The sequence below is a fragment of the Bidens hawaiensis genome, unplaced genomic scaffold, assembly GCF_021521415.1.
Source record: "Bidens hawaiensis isolate Kalapana, Puna unplaced genomic scaffold, B.hawaiensis_p1.1 tig00033237_1, whole genome shotgun sequence".
NCBI classification, from domain to species: Eukaryota; Viridiplantae; Streptophyta; class Magnoliopsida; order Asterales; family Asteraceae; genus Bidens; species Bidens hawaiensis.
Genome location: NW_027495700.1, coordinates 1 through 20,166, shown reverse-complemented (window position 1 = coordinate 20,166; position 20,166 = coordinate 1). Strand labels below are relative to the sequence as shown.

General features: G+C 35.5%; 1 protein-coding gene across 1 annotated transcript; it reads left to right on the top strand.

Annotated features, from left to right (window-relative positions):
* Positions 1-450: 450 nt before the first annotated feature.
* On the top strand, positions 451-4,850 carry LOC143584689 (ammonium transporter 3 member 1-like). The gene is made up of 4 exons (XM_077066686.1): positions 451-843; positions 1,376-1,663; positions 3,099-3,644; positions 4,556-4,850. The coding sequence occupies exons 1-4, from the start codon at positions 484-486 to the stop codon at positions 4,814-4,816; spliced, it is 1,455 nt and encodes a 484-aa protein (XP_076922801.1). The 5' UTR covers positions 451-483; the 3' UTR covers positions 4,817-4,850.
* Positions 4,851-20,166: the final 15,316 nt, after the last annotated feature.

Genomic DNA, 20,166 nt, shown 5'->3' with positions numbered 1-20,166 from the left:
AAATATTTATTTCAACTACAACTATGTTTGGTTTAATTCTATAGTGGGTGTTCAATGAATCAGAAAACGGGTTATTCGGTTTATTCTGTTCAGATTGTTCGGATTTGAAAATTTTAGAACCCTATTCGAAATCCGATCCGAATTAGGGACATTTCTATCCGATCCGAATTGAATTCGGATAGGATTCGGATCATCTGAATAATCCATAAAACAAATATACAAAAAACACCCGTTGTTCAAACGTTAGAAAAATAAATTTAAAATTAAAAAAAAAAAAAAAAGATACCATGAAATGAAAAAGTAAACGTAGTCACATGATATTAATAATATATAATCTGAAACTTCCTATATGAATCTCCTCCATATATGCACACGATAAGTCTACTCTTCATTCTCACCACCCGATCTGAAACTTCCTATATGAATCTCCTCCATATATGCACACGATAAGTCTACTCTTCATTCTCACCACCCGCTCCGATCATGGCTGCCTCCATCTTACCCTCTGCTTACCAGCCATCGGCCGCATCACCCGACTGGCTAAACAAAGGCGATAACGCATGGCAGATGATCTCCGCCACCCTCGTGGGGCTTCAAAGCGTTCCAGGGCTCGTGATCTTGTATGGAAGCATAGTGAAGAAGAAGTGGGCGGTTAACTCGGCTTTCATGGCGTTATACGCCTTCTCAGCAGTTGTTATTTGCTGGGTGACGTGGGCTTACAAGATGTCGTTTGGGGAGAAGCTTCTCCCCTTTTGGGGACGAGCTGGCCCCGCGCTTGATCAGAAGTTTCTGATCAAGCAAGCTGTCTTGCCGGCCTCGGAACACCACTACCATAACGGCACCGTATGTTTTTTTTTCATTTTTCTAAATCCTGATTATTTATTAATGTCGCTTTCATATAAGATGTCTGAGTTCTTGACACGACACGATAATATATGATTTATAAAATTGTATATGTAGTTCGAGTTCGTGTGGGGTTCAATCCGCTAATATCCATAAACACGGCTCATTTAACACGCTTAAATGTTGTTTCTTATGATTTTTAGTATATATCTTTGATGTCCTTATTTTGATAGTTTAATTTCTTACTTAATTATTATCATTTCAATTATATATATGATGTATAAATTTCTCAACAAGTGATTTTTATACCATCTAAAGTTAAAGAAATTATTATGTATTTTAAGTTTATTTTATTAATAATTCTACTATATATAATTAAAAAAGGGTTTATAACTTTATGGAATCTAAATGACGATGTATATGAGTAGAATTAGAGAGTATGTGTTACCATGGAAAAAAATAGCGTCATATGGATTACCTAAATGACATCTATAGTATCTCATTACTTAATACTAAAATTGTGTTAATGTAGGTTGAGTTCGCGATGACAACGCCTTTCTATCCCATGGCGTCAATGGTGTGGTTTCAATGTGTGTTCGCGGCAATAGCAGTGATATTGTTGGCGGGATCGTTGCTTGGAAGGATGAACATCAAGGCTTGGATGGCTTTTGTGCCACTATGGTTGACATTCTCGTACACAGTTGGTGCATTTAGCTTGTGGGGTGGTGGTTTCTTGTTTCATTGGGGTGTCATGGATTATTCTGGTGGTTATGTTATTCATTTGTCATCTGGAGTTGCTGGTTTCACAGCTGCTTATTGGGTTAGTACAACTATACATATATTTTTATTTAATTATTTTCTAAAGTTTTTTTATGATATTTTTAAAGACTACATGATGTGTTAATTTTGTAGATTAAATAATATACTCAATATTCGTAAGGATATAATGCATGTGAAACGTTATAGTCAAGTAAAATCCTTTTTACGTATAAGTTAAGGTATGAATATTGAAACTTGTTAAATTATTAGATGAATAGATCAATATGATACTTTTAGATGAAAAAGAAAAATGAAAACATGTATCGTTGACCTAGACTTTATATGTTGGGGGGTATCCAGTAGTTCCTATAATCAGGGATCTTTCATGGGCCATGCCTTTTCTTTTTCGTTTCTTTTTTTTTTCTTTTTCTTTACATTTAACCTTTAAATATGCTACTGGTTAAATTAATTACATCATGATACAATTGTATTTTTAATTAGAAAAAACATCACCTAAGGCCAATGACTCGTCCGAAGACACGAAAATGTGATGAGATAAAACTCAATATTAGTTCAATGATTAAACTAGAGAACGCCATCTGCTCAGCTAGTCACTACCTATATTTATAGTCGGTAGTTTCCTTTTATTTTTTATTTTCAATTAATTTCAATATGGAAATTTTCATGATATCTTTTATAGCAACTTTTTATACTGCATCTATTAAAAATGAAGTTATAAAATATGATTTAACTTATAGTATTGACGAAGTTGGTACCTGGTTCTAATTATTAGCATTTGATTATGACATCTTCCCAACCATTTTCATGTTGATTTTAAAACTTCATTAACTTAACTAAATATTAAATAAATTTTGTAATTGTCATTTTCTTTCATTATCCTATGGTTGTTGGCATGATTATGACGTTGCAATGGAGACTAATTAAATAGATAAAAACATAATTGGTAAATATATGTATTGGCTTTTTTAATTTGGAACTTTGTCTTATATATCAAGTGTTAATAAGTTCTATTTTAAATTCTTACCGGTTTTCCTTTCTGTATACACAATAAATTGAGATCATTCTACACATATGACACATAAAAACGAGTATCATACATAAATAACACCTCAAATTAAAAAGAACACTCTTGAGGATCATTTACCCTGGTATCCAACACTTGATTCACTCCTAAATAAATATATAAATAAATAAATAAATAAATAAACCTAATAATGATATATATGATTGGTCATTCAGTTTAAGCTATTTTCAAACATATAGTAGAACATAAAGAGTTAACTTCAAATCTATTTTTTCTCTAGTTATATACAGTGAATCACGTTCTTTCAGAATCAATAATGTATCTTGATCAGTCGTTATACGACTAAAAATGCATTAAGTACATTACACGATTCTTATGGTTCTTGATATATAATACTTAAAATTTGAAAAAAAAAAAATACTAAAATTAAAGCTATAATTTTTGTATGTAGGTTGGCCCAAGATTAACAGTTGACCGAGAAAGGTTTCCACCAAACAATGTCCTAATGACACTAGCCGGAGCAGGGCTCCTATGGATGGGCTGGGCCGGTTTCAACGGCGGTGATCCTTACAGCGCCAACATCGACTCCTCAATGGCCGTCCTCAACACCAACATTTGCGCGGCCACCAGCCTCCTTGTCTGGACCTGGCTAGACGTCATTTTCTTTGGCAAACCCTCGGTCATAGGCGCGGTCCAAGGCATGATCACCGGCCTCGTTTGCATCACTCCCGGGGCCGGTTTGGTTCAAGGATGGGCCGCAATAATAATGGGAGTTCTCTCTGGTAGTGTCCCATGGTTTACTATGATGGTGGTCCATAAAAAGTGGACTTTGTTGCAAAAGGTTGATGATACGCTTGGTGTGGTTCACACCCATGCGGTGGCCGGGTTGCTTGGCGGTTTTCTCACTGGGGTGTTTGCGGAGCCGACGCTTTGCACGTTGTTTTTGCCTGTGACGAACTCGAGGGGAGGTGTTTATGGCGGGTCGGGTGGTGTGCAGGTACTAAAAATAACCATCTTAACTAACAAACGTGATAAAAGAACAACTGAACTTTTTCAATAAAAAGTATCTAATTATTATACGATGACACCTGGTCAAAAAGTAAATGTTATGGACTACTTTGGTTTAGCGCAAAATTATGTAAGCCTTGTGCTAAATTAATTTGTTCTTAAGATAAAAAAAAAACATCTATAAGCTTAGAATTAGGTGATTTATCGTGTCAACTAATAAAACACAAAAAAAAATTAATTTAAACTTAATTATTTAAAATACTTAGAACAGCCATGTAACTAAAAAATGCCAATGGGCACAAGAATATGCAAGTCTTGCGTCAAAGTAGGCAGCGCACAATCTCATTTGGCCATTTGGGGCAATGTAATGTTGTAAAAAATGGTTTTTAACTCGTATTAGATTGGACTAAAAAATGGTATAACTTGTTGAATCGGGAGGTTCAACCGGGTTGAATATTTATCTTGTAATTTCATAGAAATACAACTTCAACTAAAAAAATAACTCAAAAGTATATGTTCCAAAATAAAATATAAACCAAAAGTTAATTACTATCAAAAAATAATACAAAAGCATTCAATTTCAAAATATAATCCAAAAATTTACTCATTTTATGGTTAACACCTAGGTTAAGAGTAATATTCAAAAAATATGGGATACAAAATACCAAACTTCTCTTGGGCTTATAACCGGTTTGCCGATTTAAACCAATATTTTAGAAATAATCATCGGTTCAATGTCAAACCGCCCAATAATATTGGGCTGATATACAAAATCTGGTATTACTATGCCATTCGACCCGTATGAACTCGTACTGGTTTTTAAAGCACTGGGCCAATGGCTAGTTTGGTAAAGAAAAATAAACAAAGTCAATGGTTAACTTTGTAAGTTTATTACTCCAGATACTCAAACAGTTGGTAGGTGGTGGGTTTATTATCGGATGGAACATAGTGGCGACATCGATCATATGTGTCGTGATTCGTGTGGTGATTCCTTTGCGGATGTCGGACGAACAGTTGTTGATTGGTGATGATGCGGTCCATGGTGAGGAGGCGTATGCGTTGTGGGGAGATGGGGAGAAGTATGACGGAACAAAGCACGGGATTTATTCTGATGACACTGGTCACGGACGGTCAGCTAGCGGCGCTACTCAGATGCTTTGAAACGTATGTCTAATTAACAAAAAGGTTCGATATAATCATCGTACTATTTGATTCTGCTAATAGTGGTTTTTCTCATGTGAATCTATGTTAGTGAGAGTTTCGTCGTCGTATATTGAATTTCTAGTTAGTATATTCTTCAGTTACTAAAAATGTATATGGTTGAATCTGGTTGGATTAAACTGATTTTAATTGTGTAATTTGGTTATCGATTCTAATTGAGTGCCAAGAACTAAAATTATTGTTTTAGAGTAACAAAGTTTGTTAACTCTTTTGGTTGTTTATATCTAGTGTGGAAAAATGAAAAGATGCATTTTAGGATATGTGGATCTAGAAGAAGATACGATGATACATCAAGCAAATTTGTGTAATAACTAATATAGGATCGGCGAGTCGTTTTAGCTATGCATGAATTTACAAGGATGATAAATGACGTAATATGAAAATACCAGAAGGCAGATATCATTTATGCATCATTTTCGTACTAAAAGATGATACACGGATTATGCCACTCACATTTGTGAAAGAATATTGCTTATTTTACAAAGCTCTTTCAAAGCTGCCATGGCTGTCATTTGGCCCCTGCATTGTGTCATTGAAGCCGGCCCAATTTGTTATTTTAACCAAAAGGACATCAAAGACAAACAGGATAAATAGGCATAAAACACTCCAATGTTTTTTAATTCAAAAAAATATATAGATATGATAATATATACCTGAAGATTCTCTACCATGGAATGACCTAGATTTTTCAAAGAACACATCGTGATATGAATCCGTTTTGACCTGCTATACCCATTACTTTAGTTTTCTCCGACAAAAGCCCAAGTCGTTAGTTTTCCCAAACTTCTAAAACCACCAAAACTTTCCCGATGAAAGCATCGGTACTCTTTCAAATTATATCCCGGCTTCCCCAGTAGTCGGAACTCGAAAGAGGGTCGGTGTCAAATATTTTTAGGGGTCGATTGGAATTTACCATATATATACTTTTAAAAAAATTCACATGATCGGCCGACATCTAAACTTGTGGTGTCCTATAGAATCTTCTGGCTATCAGAAGCATGGTCGGTACTGTTTTCTCGTCAACACCACCACTAGACTCACTTGCCCTACAAGGCTCGGGTTCGTTTTCATCAACTACTGAACTCGAAACCACACTACTTTGCTCAGTGTCGTCTTCATGATTATTTTTATTATGTTTAATATCATCAATCGGGCTTAGCGGATCCGAAAAACGAAAAATAAGAATTCTCCTCACTCCCACCAATAGTGCGTCTTACATCCATACACATAGACACTAAAAGTCCGTATATATATGTATTAACTACAATTAAGAATTTATACTGCAAACACCGAAGTTTCAAATTTTGACTAAGCAGCTTTAAGTGTCGATATCTCATTCATCGTAGCTTCCTTTTAGATGTGATATGGTTGGTTCATTATGATGCTCTCACATAGTAGAACACAAACCCATAAATAAGTATATATATATATATGTTGGACTTAATTTCCGTCCTCGAGTCAATGAGGCGGGTTGGGCCGACTCATCGAGCCTATGATGAGTTCGTTTTTTGTTTATCAAGTTAAGCACGTGACTCGGTTTACATGGAATAAATTACTTGGTGAACAAGTCGAGCCAATGACTTGGACAACAAAGAATTTATTTATTAATTATTATTTAGATTTGTTTTTACCAATTAGTATTTGAATATGATTATGGTATTTGTATTCTAGTCTAGTTGGGTTTTGAAATCTAAATTAGTATATATACCCGAGCTTGTGGGTTATATCGATAGGAGTTTATGGATTGTAATTTTTCGAGCTAATGAAAGATACAAGGATCGAGCTTATGATCTAAATTCATTTTGTGTTTTCGATTTTGGTTACCAAACTTCAATTGGTATCAGAGCTCGGTTTACAAACGAGTTCGTTAGTTTCTTCTGTTGCCGGTTTACAAACGAGTTCGTTAATTATTCAATTGGTATCAAAGGGGTGTTCCGGTACCACGGAATATGGGATGTAATTGAACCGGGAAGTACGGACGAGAAGAAGAATGGCGCCGCTATCGCTCTTTTCTTTCAATTCATACCGGAAGATCAAATCATGCAAGTAGCCCAATACGAGTCGGCTAAAGAGATTTGGAATGCTATAAAAGCCCGGTATGTCGGAGCGGAGAGGGTTATAGAAGCACGTCTACATACCCTTATAACTGAATTCGAAGGAACGAAGATGAAGGATTCCGAGTCTATAGATGATTATTCCGGGAGATTATCCGGTTTAGCAACTAAATTTGTAGCACTTGGTTCCGCCATAGATGAAACAAGATTAGTGAGAAAGTTTTTAACTGGCATGCCTAAAAGATTCATAAATATTGTAGCTTCTATCGAGCAGATGGTAGATCTCAAGACACTCAAGTTTGAAGAAATAGTCGGGCGCCTTAAAGCTTTTGAAGATCGTGTGAATAGTGTTGATGACGAACCCGAGAGTCACGGGAAGTTATTGTTCAATAAGGCGAGAAAGTTTAAAGGAAAAGGAAAGGTCAACGATCGAGACAAAGAAGGTGATTCGGGTAAGAAAAGGGACTATTCTGGGGTTCAGTGTTTTCGTTGTGATGAGATGGGTCACTACGCTTCGGCATGCCCGGAAAGAAGAGGAAAGCGAGCCGAAGCAAACTTAAGCGAAGCAAGCGAACTAGCAACAAAGAAGGATTTTTTGATGAAGATAAGTATTAATGATCAAGTCATGTTGAATGAAGAAAACGTGCATCCTATGCGGTACGAGTCGGAACCGATGAAGGATGGTTTTTGGTACCTTGATAACGGGGCGAGCAATCATATGACGGGTATGAAATCTTACTTTTCTGAATTAGATGAAACTGTTGTTGGGCAAGTTCGTTTGGTAATAGTTCGTGTGTCGACATCATAGGAAAGGGTTCCATTACAATTATTTGTGATGATGATGTTGAGAGAATTATCTCAAATGTTTATTTTATCCCGAACTTAACGAGCAATATTTTATGTTTGGGACAAACAACCGAACATGGGTGCAAAGTGATTATGGAGGATGACCAACTTTTAGTTCTTGATAAATCGAGAAAGGTGATTATGAAGTCGGTTAGATCAAGAAATCGGTTGTACAAGGTTAGGCTTCGGGTTGAAACGCCGGTGTGTTTGTTATCAACTACTTCGGTTAAAGAGCTTGATGACCGAAGCACCTCAATGGTTTATCTCGGTACCGAATCCGGGACGAAGGTGTACCAGATGAACGATCCGGTTCGACACCAAATTCAAGTTTCTCGAGATGTAATTTTTAATGGGAAACATGGTTGGAGTTGGTCTAAATATGGTGAAATCCCAACTCAAAATTTGATAGTAAACATGGAGAAAGTTGATGAAGTAATAAAGGTGTGTGACCAAAATGCCCATCGTAACCATGTTAATAATTTTGGTTCCTCCACAGTTCACCAGAATGTTGACCAAAAGGATAGCTCATCAGCAACTAATCAACAAGATTGCATGAGCCCAGCCGCAGAAAATCAACATGCTTGTTCAAGTGATCAGCATGGTTTAGCTCATTCTATTTCCCTGAAACCAGTTTCTTTTGGTCCACATAATGTTTCACGGGCTAAACTGAGTTTATCCACCGTGAGATAGTCAACTCGAACCACCATTTCTCCAAAGAAAATTAATGATTTTATGTTGGATAGCAAGGTTCGTTTTGGGAGAGAAAGAGAAGACGATTTCGATGACCCGGGACTACATTTAACTCAAGATGGTGAACCGACGAGTTATGTCGAGGCATCCGGATTTAAAGAAAGGGAAAAGCTACTCTGAGTAGAGAATCTAAGCAAAAGAGAGATGCTTGGAGTAAAAGATCCACCAACTTTCGAGTCCGAAATTAGAGGGGTTATTGTTGGACTTAATTTCCGTCCTCGAGTCAATGAGGCGGGTTGGGCCGACTCATCGAGCCTATGATGAGTTCGTGTCTTGTTTATCAGTTGAGCACATGACTTGGTTTACATGGAATAAATTACTTGGTGAACAAGTCGAGCCAATGACTTGGACAACAAGGAATTTATTTATTAATTATTATTTAGATTTGTTTTTACCAATTAGTATTTGAATATGATTATGATATTTGTATTCTAGTCTAGTTGGGTTTTGAAATCTAAATTAGTATATATACCCGAGCTTTTAGGTTATATCGATAGGAGTTTATGGATTGTAATTTTCGAGCTAATGAAAGTTACAAGGATAGAGCTTATGATCTAAATTCGTTTTGTGTTTTTGATTCTGGTTACCAAACTTCAATATATATATATATATATATATATATATATATATATATATACTAGTTTTTATCCCCCGTATTATGGGGGGTTGTTTTATATTGTTTGTTCTAATATTTATTTATTTTTTGAATTTATATTTGTTTTATTGTATGAAAGTTAATAATATACTTATGGTTTAATGATAACTTGTTTCACAAATAAATGAGATGTTATAACCCGGTTTAAAATCTATATGGTTTTGATGAGACCCAAGACCCGTTTATTTTTTTTACTATAAAGTTTGTTTTTTAATTATAAAAAATATTTATATAGCTAATAATATACTTATGGTTTGATGAGACCCAAGACCCGTTTATATTTTTTACTATGAAATTGGTTTTTTAATTTAAATAATATATATGTATATATATATCTTTTTTAAATAAATAAGATACTAATTTTTATTATATCCTACAATAATTTGGTGAGAATAATTTTAATTTAATGAGATGTTATAACCCGTTTAAGGAATATCTGAGTTTGGTAAGACCCATACCCGTGAATTCGGGTCAAATGCATGAGAAGCCTCCATTTAAAAATCAAGCAAATCTGGTGACTCCAAAAAAAAGGGGTAGCGACCACATCGCGACACCTAGGATTTTTGGGTTTTCGTTTATATATATTATTGATATATATATATATATATAGGGGATGGTTCAAGAGAGAAATGATATTATTGCAAGAAATGTAAGAAATGAATATGGACCACTAGTTTTGTTTTAAATTTTAAATGCTTAAAGCTAAATAAAGAAAGTATTAATCATTTTTTTTCTTCAATTAATATAACTAATAAGCCATAATACTTATCTATTTAATTAATATAACTAATTAAATTATTTTAATTGAAAAATATTAAGAACTCATTTATTTTTATAACTTATTTTTTGTGTCTTGAATTTTTATCCTACACAAGTATAATTTATTCATACATTAAAATTTATTTCTATCCAAATCTAATTTCTTTCAACTCAATATATTAATATCCATCAAAACATACTTATATTATAATGAATAATACCAAAAAAAAACTATTTTACATGTGTTTGCATTAAAAGTCAACAAAAAACATACAACCTACACAAAAACGTATAATCTACACTTATTCTAAGAATATGACAATATATAACCTACACACGAAAAACATATAACCTACACACAAAATTTATCATCAATGAAATACACACGCACACGAAAGCATATAACCTACACGCGAAAAACATATAACCTACACACGAAAATTTTATCTTACACAAATACAATTTATTCATGCATTAATTTCTTTTTATTCAAAACCAATTTCTTCAAACTCAACATATCAATATCCATCAACAGGTAGTTACATTGTGATGAATAATACAAAAAACTATCTTACACATGTTTGCATTAAATGTCAATAAAAAATATACAACCTACACAAAAACATATAACTTATACTTGTTCTAAGAATAAAAAAACATATAACCTACATACGAAAAACATATAACCTACGCATGTGTAGGATATGTGTATCTTTGTGTAGCTTATATAATTGTTTATGTCGAATTACATATGTAAGTTGTATGCTTTTTGTATGTTGTACGTTTTTATCGCTCAAAACAAGTGTAGGTTATATAACTTTGTGTAGGTTGTATATTTATTGTTTACATTTAATGGACACATTTGTATGATATTTTTTTATTATTATTTATAACAATAATTTTTATAGGCATACCAATTGAAAAAATATATATATTATGTTTTGATATTTTGTGTTAAAAACATGCTAATAAATTGAGTGAAAATTATTTTTTTAATATAAAGAATAGTGTTATATGAATAAATTGTATTTATGTTGAATAAAATGAAAATGTGCGAATAAAAAATAAAACTAAAGTAGTGTTTTTATCTTTTTAATTATTATAGTTAAATTAGTTAAATATATTAATTAAAAAGAGATTTATTATGGTTACATTAGTTGTATTAATTGGAGAGAGAATGTGCATTTATTGTTGCATTTACATCTTTTTTATTTATTTTTAAATATTTAAAACCTAAAATAGAACTAGTGTCTCATATTCATTTCTCTCATTTCTTACAATAATTTGATTTCTTTCTTGAACTTAAACCTATATATATATACATATATATATATATATATATATAACTCACATATAAATATAATTATGTAACTCTAAAAATAGTGAAAAATTCATTTTCACTATATATTTTTCCAACATCATTACATCCAGTTATTTTTCCTCATTTTTTTATCGATTCAACATAGATAAATAAACTATATGAATCTGATTCTTGTGACTTAACCTTCTTTACCGACAACCATCAAACAATGACGTCCGTTCAAGAGCTCAAACGGATATTAGCGAGTAGGGCTAACATTTGAGGCTTGAAATTAATTGTTAGAGGTTGTCAGTAGCGGTAGTCGTCTCAGCAGTCGGTTATGTGGGGGTGGACAATGTAGAGAACTGAACAAAAACTTCAGTATACTACTATTCATATGTGTGTGAGAGAAAAAGATGAGTGGTTTTGTAATTGTCTTGCTTCACAGTTAAAACAATAAATATAGATGTTTATGTGATTTTTACGGTTCTTTCTTTTTATAGAAAAAAATTTTTGTATCTTATATCATACTAGCTTGAGTCTTGTGTACTACACGGGGTTTTCATAAAAAAAAAAACAAAACACATAATAATTAAATGCAACGTATTATATAACAAATTTATAAATGTGATTGTTTCATAATATTCTAACAACGATTTTACAAAAATACAAAAATATTCATAGTTTTACTAGTATTTGACAAGATTATAAGGCATAACAAAGAATTTCAAAATCTTTAGTGTATAGTTTAAGAGATAATTAGTTTATTGAGGAGGTGACAAGCAGCAAAAGCTTGTAGATTTTCATTGTAGGTTATTATAGATAAACAATTTTATGAGTACTCGATATTGAAGTCATAATGGCTATGGGTTGGATATTTAGTTGATATACATTAGGATTTAGGGTGGGTGTAGAGCCCAATAAGTGAAAGGAAAGTCTATACGATGAGTGGTTTATAGCCCAAACCAATTAATGATAAGCTTATTAGCCCATTAGGCATTTAAGGCTTCTCGAACCCCATTGGCCAATTATCTTGTTGAAAACAATAATTTATCAGAAAAAAAAAATTAGAATGGTTGTTAGACTAGAGTTTATTGGATAGTTAACTGAATGAATTTTTATTTTTAACTATTAAATGTTACACTATATAAGTATTGAACATTTGATCTCTTAACACTACGCCCAAACCAGTGATCCACTTTACCTAATGGAATGAATTCTAATACAAACAATTTAGGTTTTGAACTGTTAATCGTATATAAACTTAAATATTTGTAATATATGAGATATTATGTAACTATTTAACCATTTTAACTTTTGTTTATCAGTTTTATATAGTTCTTTACTTAAAATACGTTTTGTTACTCGTAGTTACTTTTTGTTTGATAGATTAAATAGACAAAATATTTTCAGATTGTTGAAATGTTTTGAATTATTAAATAACCATGTTTGTAAAAGTTATTTTAAAATCTAAAATCACACATATTGAATTATCATATGCAATAAAAAATAAAACATGTAATAACTACATTAATTATTTACAAATTATTTTGAGATTTTAATCGCATTAAATAATAAATGTATGACTTTATTGGTACTATTGTTTAGAATTGCTATCATATCATATGAGGGGCATGGCCATATAACTATGATCACATGGTTGTGTTTAAACCAAAAACATAATTGTCATGGCCCCTTATCCCCCACCGCATCCCCCACATAATCATCAATGTTATTAATTCTTTTACGTACCTTTTTTTCTTTCGAAAAAAAAAAAGCAATAGTAACAAAGTTTGATTAAACTTGGAAAAAAATACAAATACAACTTTTCTAAGACCATGAGATAATGTTTTGTCATGATAATAAGTTTACAATCGCTTGACTTAACGAGGTTTCATGATGCAAACTCTAGTTTAGCTTACAAGTACAACTTGAATATCTTAAATATATAACTATAAATTTTATATGATAACCAAACACATTAAACATACATATGAAGGAAACAAACTATTGGATTCGATTTGATTCGATCTTACTTGAAGTCCTTCACTCAAGCTAAATATGTTTGTTCAATATATTATACCCCATATATTACATAAGGTTTGAAAGAGTACACTAAACTATGAGTCAACTTGTTAAATATTATTCAGTAATAACATATCAAGTAGTAGTAATCTCAACATATTCAATTAAATAACTTGTTGGATGTTCCATCTGCATTTCATAACATTTCGGGTTTGCTATTGGAGAATTATGGTTGATCCATTCCATTTTTATCTTGTGAGAAATCAATTTGGAAGACTACCTTAAGAGGTTTTAAATCTTAACAAAACATTTTATAAATCCTTTTTTATGGAACCTTAGCCGAGAAATCTTGGATAGCTTTATTTTTACAAAAAGATATTATTTTATAAACTTTTTAATTTTATTTAAGGTTGCTTATAAATATCTCTTGATCCACAACATATTTATGTTGTAGCTTTAAACCTTAATCATCCAATATGTTTCTTCATACTTGCTTATGTTTCTTCATACTTGCTTATTTGTACACTTAGATGAATCATTTGTAATTTGTTTGATTGTCAATGTGACTTAAGATAGTTCATTAAGTGAATAACTACATGTGTGGTATAAAATCATGTTTAATAAACAACTACTAGTGCAAGTTACATACATCATAGTAAGGAATTGATTAAACCTCATACCCCAACTTAGGGCATGGGCGTGTGACCAATAGTTACTACATGTTTTGTAAATATATCAGAGTTTAAGGTTGTAAAATGAAAGTTATAATTAAAATATTAATATATTCCAAAAGACGGGAATTTAACACCCGTTAGTTTGTTACATAAGAGTTGAAGTTATAAACCATAATTTATAATATTTTAATATTAAAACTTCATGAGCCATCATATCATCCAATGGCTAAACTCCAATTCCAAACATATATTCTTAGTTACTTGTAAAACATTTTATAAAATACATCAGCAACACATGCTGGTGAACATGCTGACGCTAAAACATTTACGAAAACCTTTAGTTCATGCTCGAAACAATCAGCGGCCCTCTAGACCGAAGTACCAATTATATCACATTAGTCAAGCCCTCACAACTCTATAGACTGGCTCAATGAGATGGGAACTGTTGGTGCATTTTGTGACCGTCGTTATGCAATTCTGACCAGCGGAGACGAAGTGGCGAAGTTAGAACAACTTTTTCATACGCGAAGTTAGAACAACTTCGCCTACAGGCCCAAGCCTAAGCCCGCGAAGTTGGTTATCTATATATATGTGTGTCTTGTTTAGGGTTTGGCATCCAGAAAGTTAGAGTATTTTGTGTTCAGTTCATTGTCTAGAGAGAAACAGATAGAGAGTGTCGAATAGGCAGACCCGAGGTAGAGCTCACCTCGGGTCGGCCGTGTTTTTTGTTTATGTTCGGTATGTAACGTGTTATGGTTATTATATAAAGGATTTGCAGATTCGTTTATTCCATTCGTGTGTTTGTTCGTGTGTTTGTTTATGTGTAATCGTGTTCTTCGTCTTCTACACCATAAACGAGTCTAGGAGGATTCCGCACTCCTAGACATCGTGCGGATCTCGTATTGATCAGCGACGCCCGGGGGGACTTACAAGTGGTATCAGAGCCTTAGGCTCTTATGCTATGGTTCGAGATCTGCGTTTTGGTGTTTCTGGCCCGTTTCTGATTTGTTTTTGGCCGAACAGCCGCCGTCAGCGAAGTTATTGGGTTCAGGCGAAGTTGTCGCTAAAATTTTAGGGTTTTGGCGAAGTTAGTAGGTGGCGAAGTTAAAGCCAGGCAAAGTTATTGGGTTCAGGCGAAGTTATAGCCAGGCGAAGTTAATGAGGGGCGAAGTTGACTTTTGAGCGAAGTTGACTTTTTGGCGAAGTTAAAAAAAAAATTTAAAAAAAAAAAAATTGTTTGGAGTTTTCGTCCGAATGGCCAGGTGTACACGATTATTGTGAGACCGAAGACGTTGTTCCGGCAACGAGTAAAACTTGGTATCTCTTGGTCTTACGTGAGAACAAATACGGGTCAACTCTGGATATGGAGTTGAAGTTGTGAATGGGATATTGATTGAAACTGGATATTGACACTTATTTGGGTGTTTTTGGGCAAAGAAATAGTTGTTGTTCGAGGTTGACCAACTGAAGAAAGTCAAATTTTGTTCGGGTTTTCGTCATTACTGGATTGCGGTCAGAGCATATTATTTATGTTATTTTCAAGGCGTTCGAGAATTGGATCCTGAAAACGTGGGATACGAGCATCCGGGATGCTTATTTATTAAGGTGAAAATTTTGGAACAAGTTGAATTTAATCGGGAATTAAATTGTGTAAGTTCTTGATCGTTATCCCTGGTGATTGAAGATGCTTCGGATTAATTAATGGTCATGTGTGTTAGATTCTGTCAATGTGGTTTTGTGATGAAACTGGAGTAGTTGAAGATTGAACCTTATCTTACTATACAATTCCGACGTGTTGGTGAAGTTGTGGAAGGAGCACAACTTCACGTGTTGGTGAAGTTAGAAGAACTTCACGTGTTGGTTGAGATGATCGATTAGGCACGGGGATGAAGGTCAAAGATCTCGATCGATATAGTTCAGATGAGCTTACACTGAAGGGGAGATCTGATATGGAAGACGCCGGGTGATTGGTAGATCTGTGGAGCTACAAGACAGTTTCAGACACGGCTGGTTGAAGACAGGATGGATGTTGCATGTATATGTGAAGTTCAAGTTTGAAGATCACAGTGCAATTGAGTCCTACCAGAAGAAGAAAACAGAAGATCATCAGTTAAGGGGGTGTCTGTTGGTACATGATTTGTAACAGATGATCTTTTGTGTTTGTTAGAATTGAGAGCAACGGTCAAAGGGGAGTCTGTTGGTGCATTTTGTGACCATCGCTATACAATTCTGACCAGCGGAGACGGAGTGGCGAAGTTAGAACAACTTCGCCTACAGGCCCAAGCCCAAGCCCGCGAAGTTGGTTATCTATATATATGTGTGTCTTGTTTAGGGTTTGGCATCCAGAAAGTTAGAGTATTTTGTGTTTAGTTCATTGTCTAGAGAGAAACAGATAGAGAGTGTCGAGTAGGCAGACCCGAGGTAGAGCTCACCTCGGGTCGGCCGTGTTTTTTGTTTATGTTCGGTATGTAACGTGTTATGGTTATTATATAAAGGATCTGCAGATTCGTTTATTCCATTCGTGTGTTTGTTCGTGTGTTTGTTCGTGTGTTTGTTTATGTGTAATCGTGTTCTTCGTCTTCTACACCATAAACGAGTCTAGGAGGATTCCGCACTCCTAGACATCGTGCGGATCTCGTATCGATCAGCGACGCCCCGGGGGGACTTACAAGTTCACCAACACCTCGTAAAACGAGTATCTCGTAACACGAGGGTGCGGAATCCCCACGTAATACGATACGAGCGTAAGATAGATAATACGTTGAACCGATAAACAAACACACGTTACAATACTAATAAACACGATTGTATTGCAACACTTCAACACGTGATATCAAATCACAAATACACGTTCGCCAAAACTTATTAAACCAAAGCCGAAGTTGAGGTTTATATAACCTCGAAAACTTCGCCTAACATACTAGGCGAAGTTGTCATAACTTCGCTTGTCTCCAAGTTCGCCTACATCCCAGGCGAACTTGTGTAAAACAATATTCAAAACCAAAACTAATAATCTAACACGATTACAGACACATACAAAACACGAGATACTGAACTACTGACATTATGCACCAACAGACTCCCCCTTGGCAGAAGCTTCATATCTCTATCTTCATTCTCGTGTCGTAATCTCAAAAATCTTGTGTCACCCGTCTTCAAGCATGAACGCCCTGTCTTACACAGACAGAGACCACCCACTGGTACTTCTTGGCTTCATCTTTCCACGCAGGAATGTAGAATATCTTCTTATCGTTTAGCACCTGCAAATCAGCTTGAGATAAATTTACCAAGTGCATGGGATCATACACTCTCAGAATTTCTAGTTCGTCTTCATCTTCCATAACCGCTTCAGCTGTTTGGCTATCAACGTACCACCATTTGAGACTCTTTAAAACATCCTTGGGCATTGACTTCATCGGCACTTCTTTCAAACACCAAATCGGCTTATATTTCATCACCATCCAAGGTTTGCCATCAGCTCGCATTCCCCTTTCCTTATCTTCAACTAACTTCCCTTTCTGAGGTTTTAACAACTCAAACTTCTTCTCTTTCACACTTTCTTTCCACACAATCTTCCTAATTATTCTAGCCATATTGTCATCACTCCTGTTAATCAATCTCAATCTAGCTAAATCATTCACCTCACACTCAGGCAAGGTATTGAGAGATCTCAACGTCCTCTTAAAATACTGAATCCCAGCAAAGCGTTTAATCACAAATAACTTTAACTGCTCATCATACAGCCAACAAATAATACCTTTCTTTGACTCAGCATACCTCTTGATATTGTAACTCTTTTTGAACATCGTTGGGACCGCTGGCTTCTTTGTCTTGACAAACCACTGAGCGTAGACTTCTTTCCATCTCAGCTGTTCTTCCCACTCAGACTCATCAGACACATCCATATCTTGACTCACATTCACCTTGTTAACGTCTGGAATATCATATTCTACACTGTCATCCACAATCTCACATTCTTCTATCTCACTATCAATCACAATCTGTTCTCCTATCTTTTCAATCTCCTCAATAGTTAACACATCATCCTCACCCACATCATCATCACCCAACATTTCCTCATCATCAACAACCACGACATTTTCACCACCTGATCCACCTGCCGTACCAGTTGACTCCCCCTGAGATGTGGAAGTCCCAAGAGTTTGTTCGGTTCTTGGCAACTCACCACCTGCACCTTTCAATGCATTGGGATCATCGTCTCTATCTTGACTCTTCTTGGTTCTCAACTCATCGCCCATGCAGCTCGTCTCCCCCTGAGATGCTAAGAACTGTTTTAGAGCATCAAATAGTTTACCGTGTTCAACAATGAGGGACGATTGGATCTGATTTTCTGCTACAAGTCGCTGGATAGCTTGAGTCTGGATTAGATTGATTCTTGACTGTTCAACAACTACCCGTTCAAGAGCAGCTATCCTTTCAGAATCAGACAAGGTAGCATCAAAATCAAAACGCATGTGAGAAACGTCTTGAGCATAAGGCGGAGGTATTCCCAAACTAGCTGGAATATCAGAAGTAGTCTGAAAAGTAACTGCGGGTAGTATTGAAACCGGCAACCCCCACAGTAGCAACCAACGTTGACTCAACAAATCTTGCAACAACCTCCGATGGAGTGACAGTAGGAGGTGGCAAGCAGACTATCTCCGGAGCAGTAAACTGAAACGTGGTTGGAGGAATACCAAATGATGATGATGTTGTCACCACAGGAACACTTGAGGTGATCGATACTGTCACAGTCATCGAAGCAGGAACCATAGTCATACCAGATAACGAGGGTGGAGAGAAACGAACCACCCTTGAACTTTCACCAACACCTGAACTTTCACCAGCTCTGACCTTCTTCGATCTTCGTATCAACTTGTCTAACTCCTCCTCATAGTCAGATTCACTGTCATCCGAGTCTCTCTTTCTCTTGCCATGTATTCTTTCTTGTCTGACCAGAATCTGTTGAGCTTCAGCGATATCATCAGTGGAGGAGTCAGAGTCAGTTCTCTCAGAATCTGCTACAGACATAGCTACCATCGAAACATTCACACCAGATGCCTCAGCTACTGGGCTCGAACCTCAGCTACTGGGGCTCGAACCTCAGCAGCTGGATCAATTTGTTCCATGTCAAAGAACCCTTGGCCACCAAATGCTGCTTCAAGATCGACCTGTTCTTCCGGAGCTGCAACAGGATCAGCAGGAAGTGCTTGCTGTACAGGTGGTTGAGGAACATCAGCCTGTTGCACTGTCGGGTCACGAAATTCATCTCCTTGAGGAGCAATATAAGCAGGGTTCACCAAATAACCAAACAATGCAGTGTGCCGCGGACGAAGCTCTGGTTTACTACGAGCACTTGATGACCTGCATTGCGCAAAGATTCTCGTACTTGCACTCTCAACATAATGGATAGGACGTCGTTGAGGCAGCGTAGGGGCTACATGATTCAAAATCATCTGTAAAAATCTCGGATACATTAAAAATCTTTCCCTGGCGACCGCGCGTCTCTGACGATCAATTTCATAAAACACCATCTGACTAAAGTTGTATGGCTTGTTGTAAGTCAGGGCTGTCATTGCAGATTGCATCGTTGCCCCCATACCGTCTGTACCAGCTTTACGACCAGACATGCACACTATCATCACGTGCATCAGAAAACGCCACTGATCCAATAAAAAACCCTTTCGCCTTTGAGTGTCACCCAACGGACCCGAATAGCCCATACGTAGAAACGCACCATCTCTGAATGGAGCCGGAAAATCTGTTGGATCATCTGTAGTTTCAGCCCCGAACTGCAAAGCGACCCTTATTTGATCTGCCGAGAACTGTACCACCTGATTGTTTACTTTAGCGCGCATAACTGGAGGATCAACTCTACAGTCATATTCTACCGATCGCCAAAAGTCCTCAATATTTGGTAGAGAAATGGGGAGAGTAGTAGTGATGGCGTGAAAAATACGTGAGCGAACAAGGAAGGATATGATCTCGCGATAGTCGTCGATACCACTAGCATCCGGATCCAAAGTGATATACATGTTGTGACCCGGAAAGAACTGTCGGTTGTTGTCACCACCTTCGTCACCACCAGCACCACCAGCCCCTGCCACAGCAGCCATATCTGCACAACAATCAGTCTAAGTTAGAACATTGACATAGCAGATCATAACTTCACATGTTACCATGAGCGAAGTTATGATAACATCTAATGTGCAGGCGAAGTTAAGTAT

Coding starts and splice junctions, on each gene's coding strand:
- LOC143584689 (XM_077066686.1), top strand. CDS start 484: ATGGCTGCCTCCATCTTACCCTCTGCTTACCAGCCATCGGCCGCATCA. Junction 1,664..3,098: donor GTTTCACAGCTGCTTATTGG/GTTAGTACAACT, acceptor TTTTGTATGTAG/GTTGGCCCAAGATTAACAGT. Junction 3,645..4,555: donor GCGGGTCGGGTGGTGTGCAG/GTACTAAAAATA, acceptor TTATTACTCCAG/ATACTCAAACAGTTGGTAGG.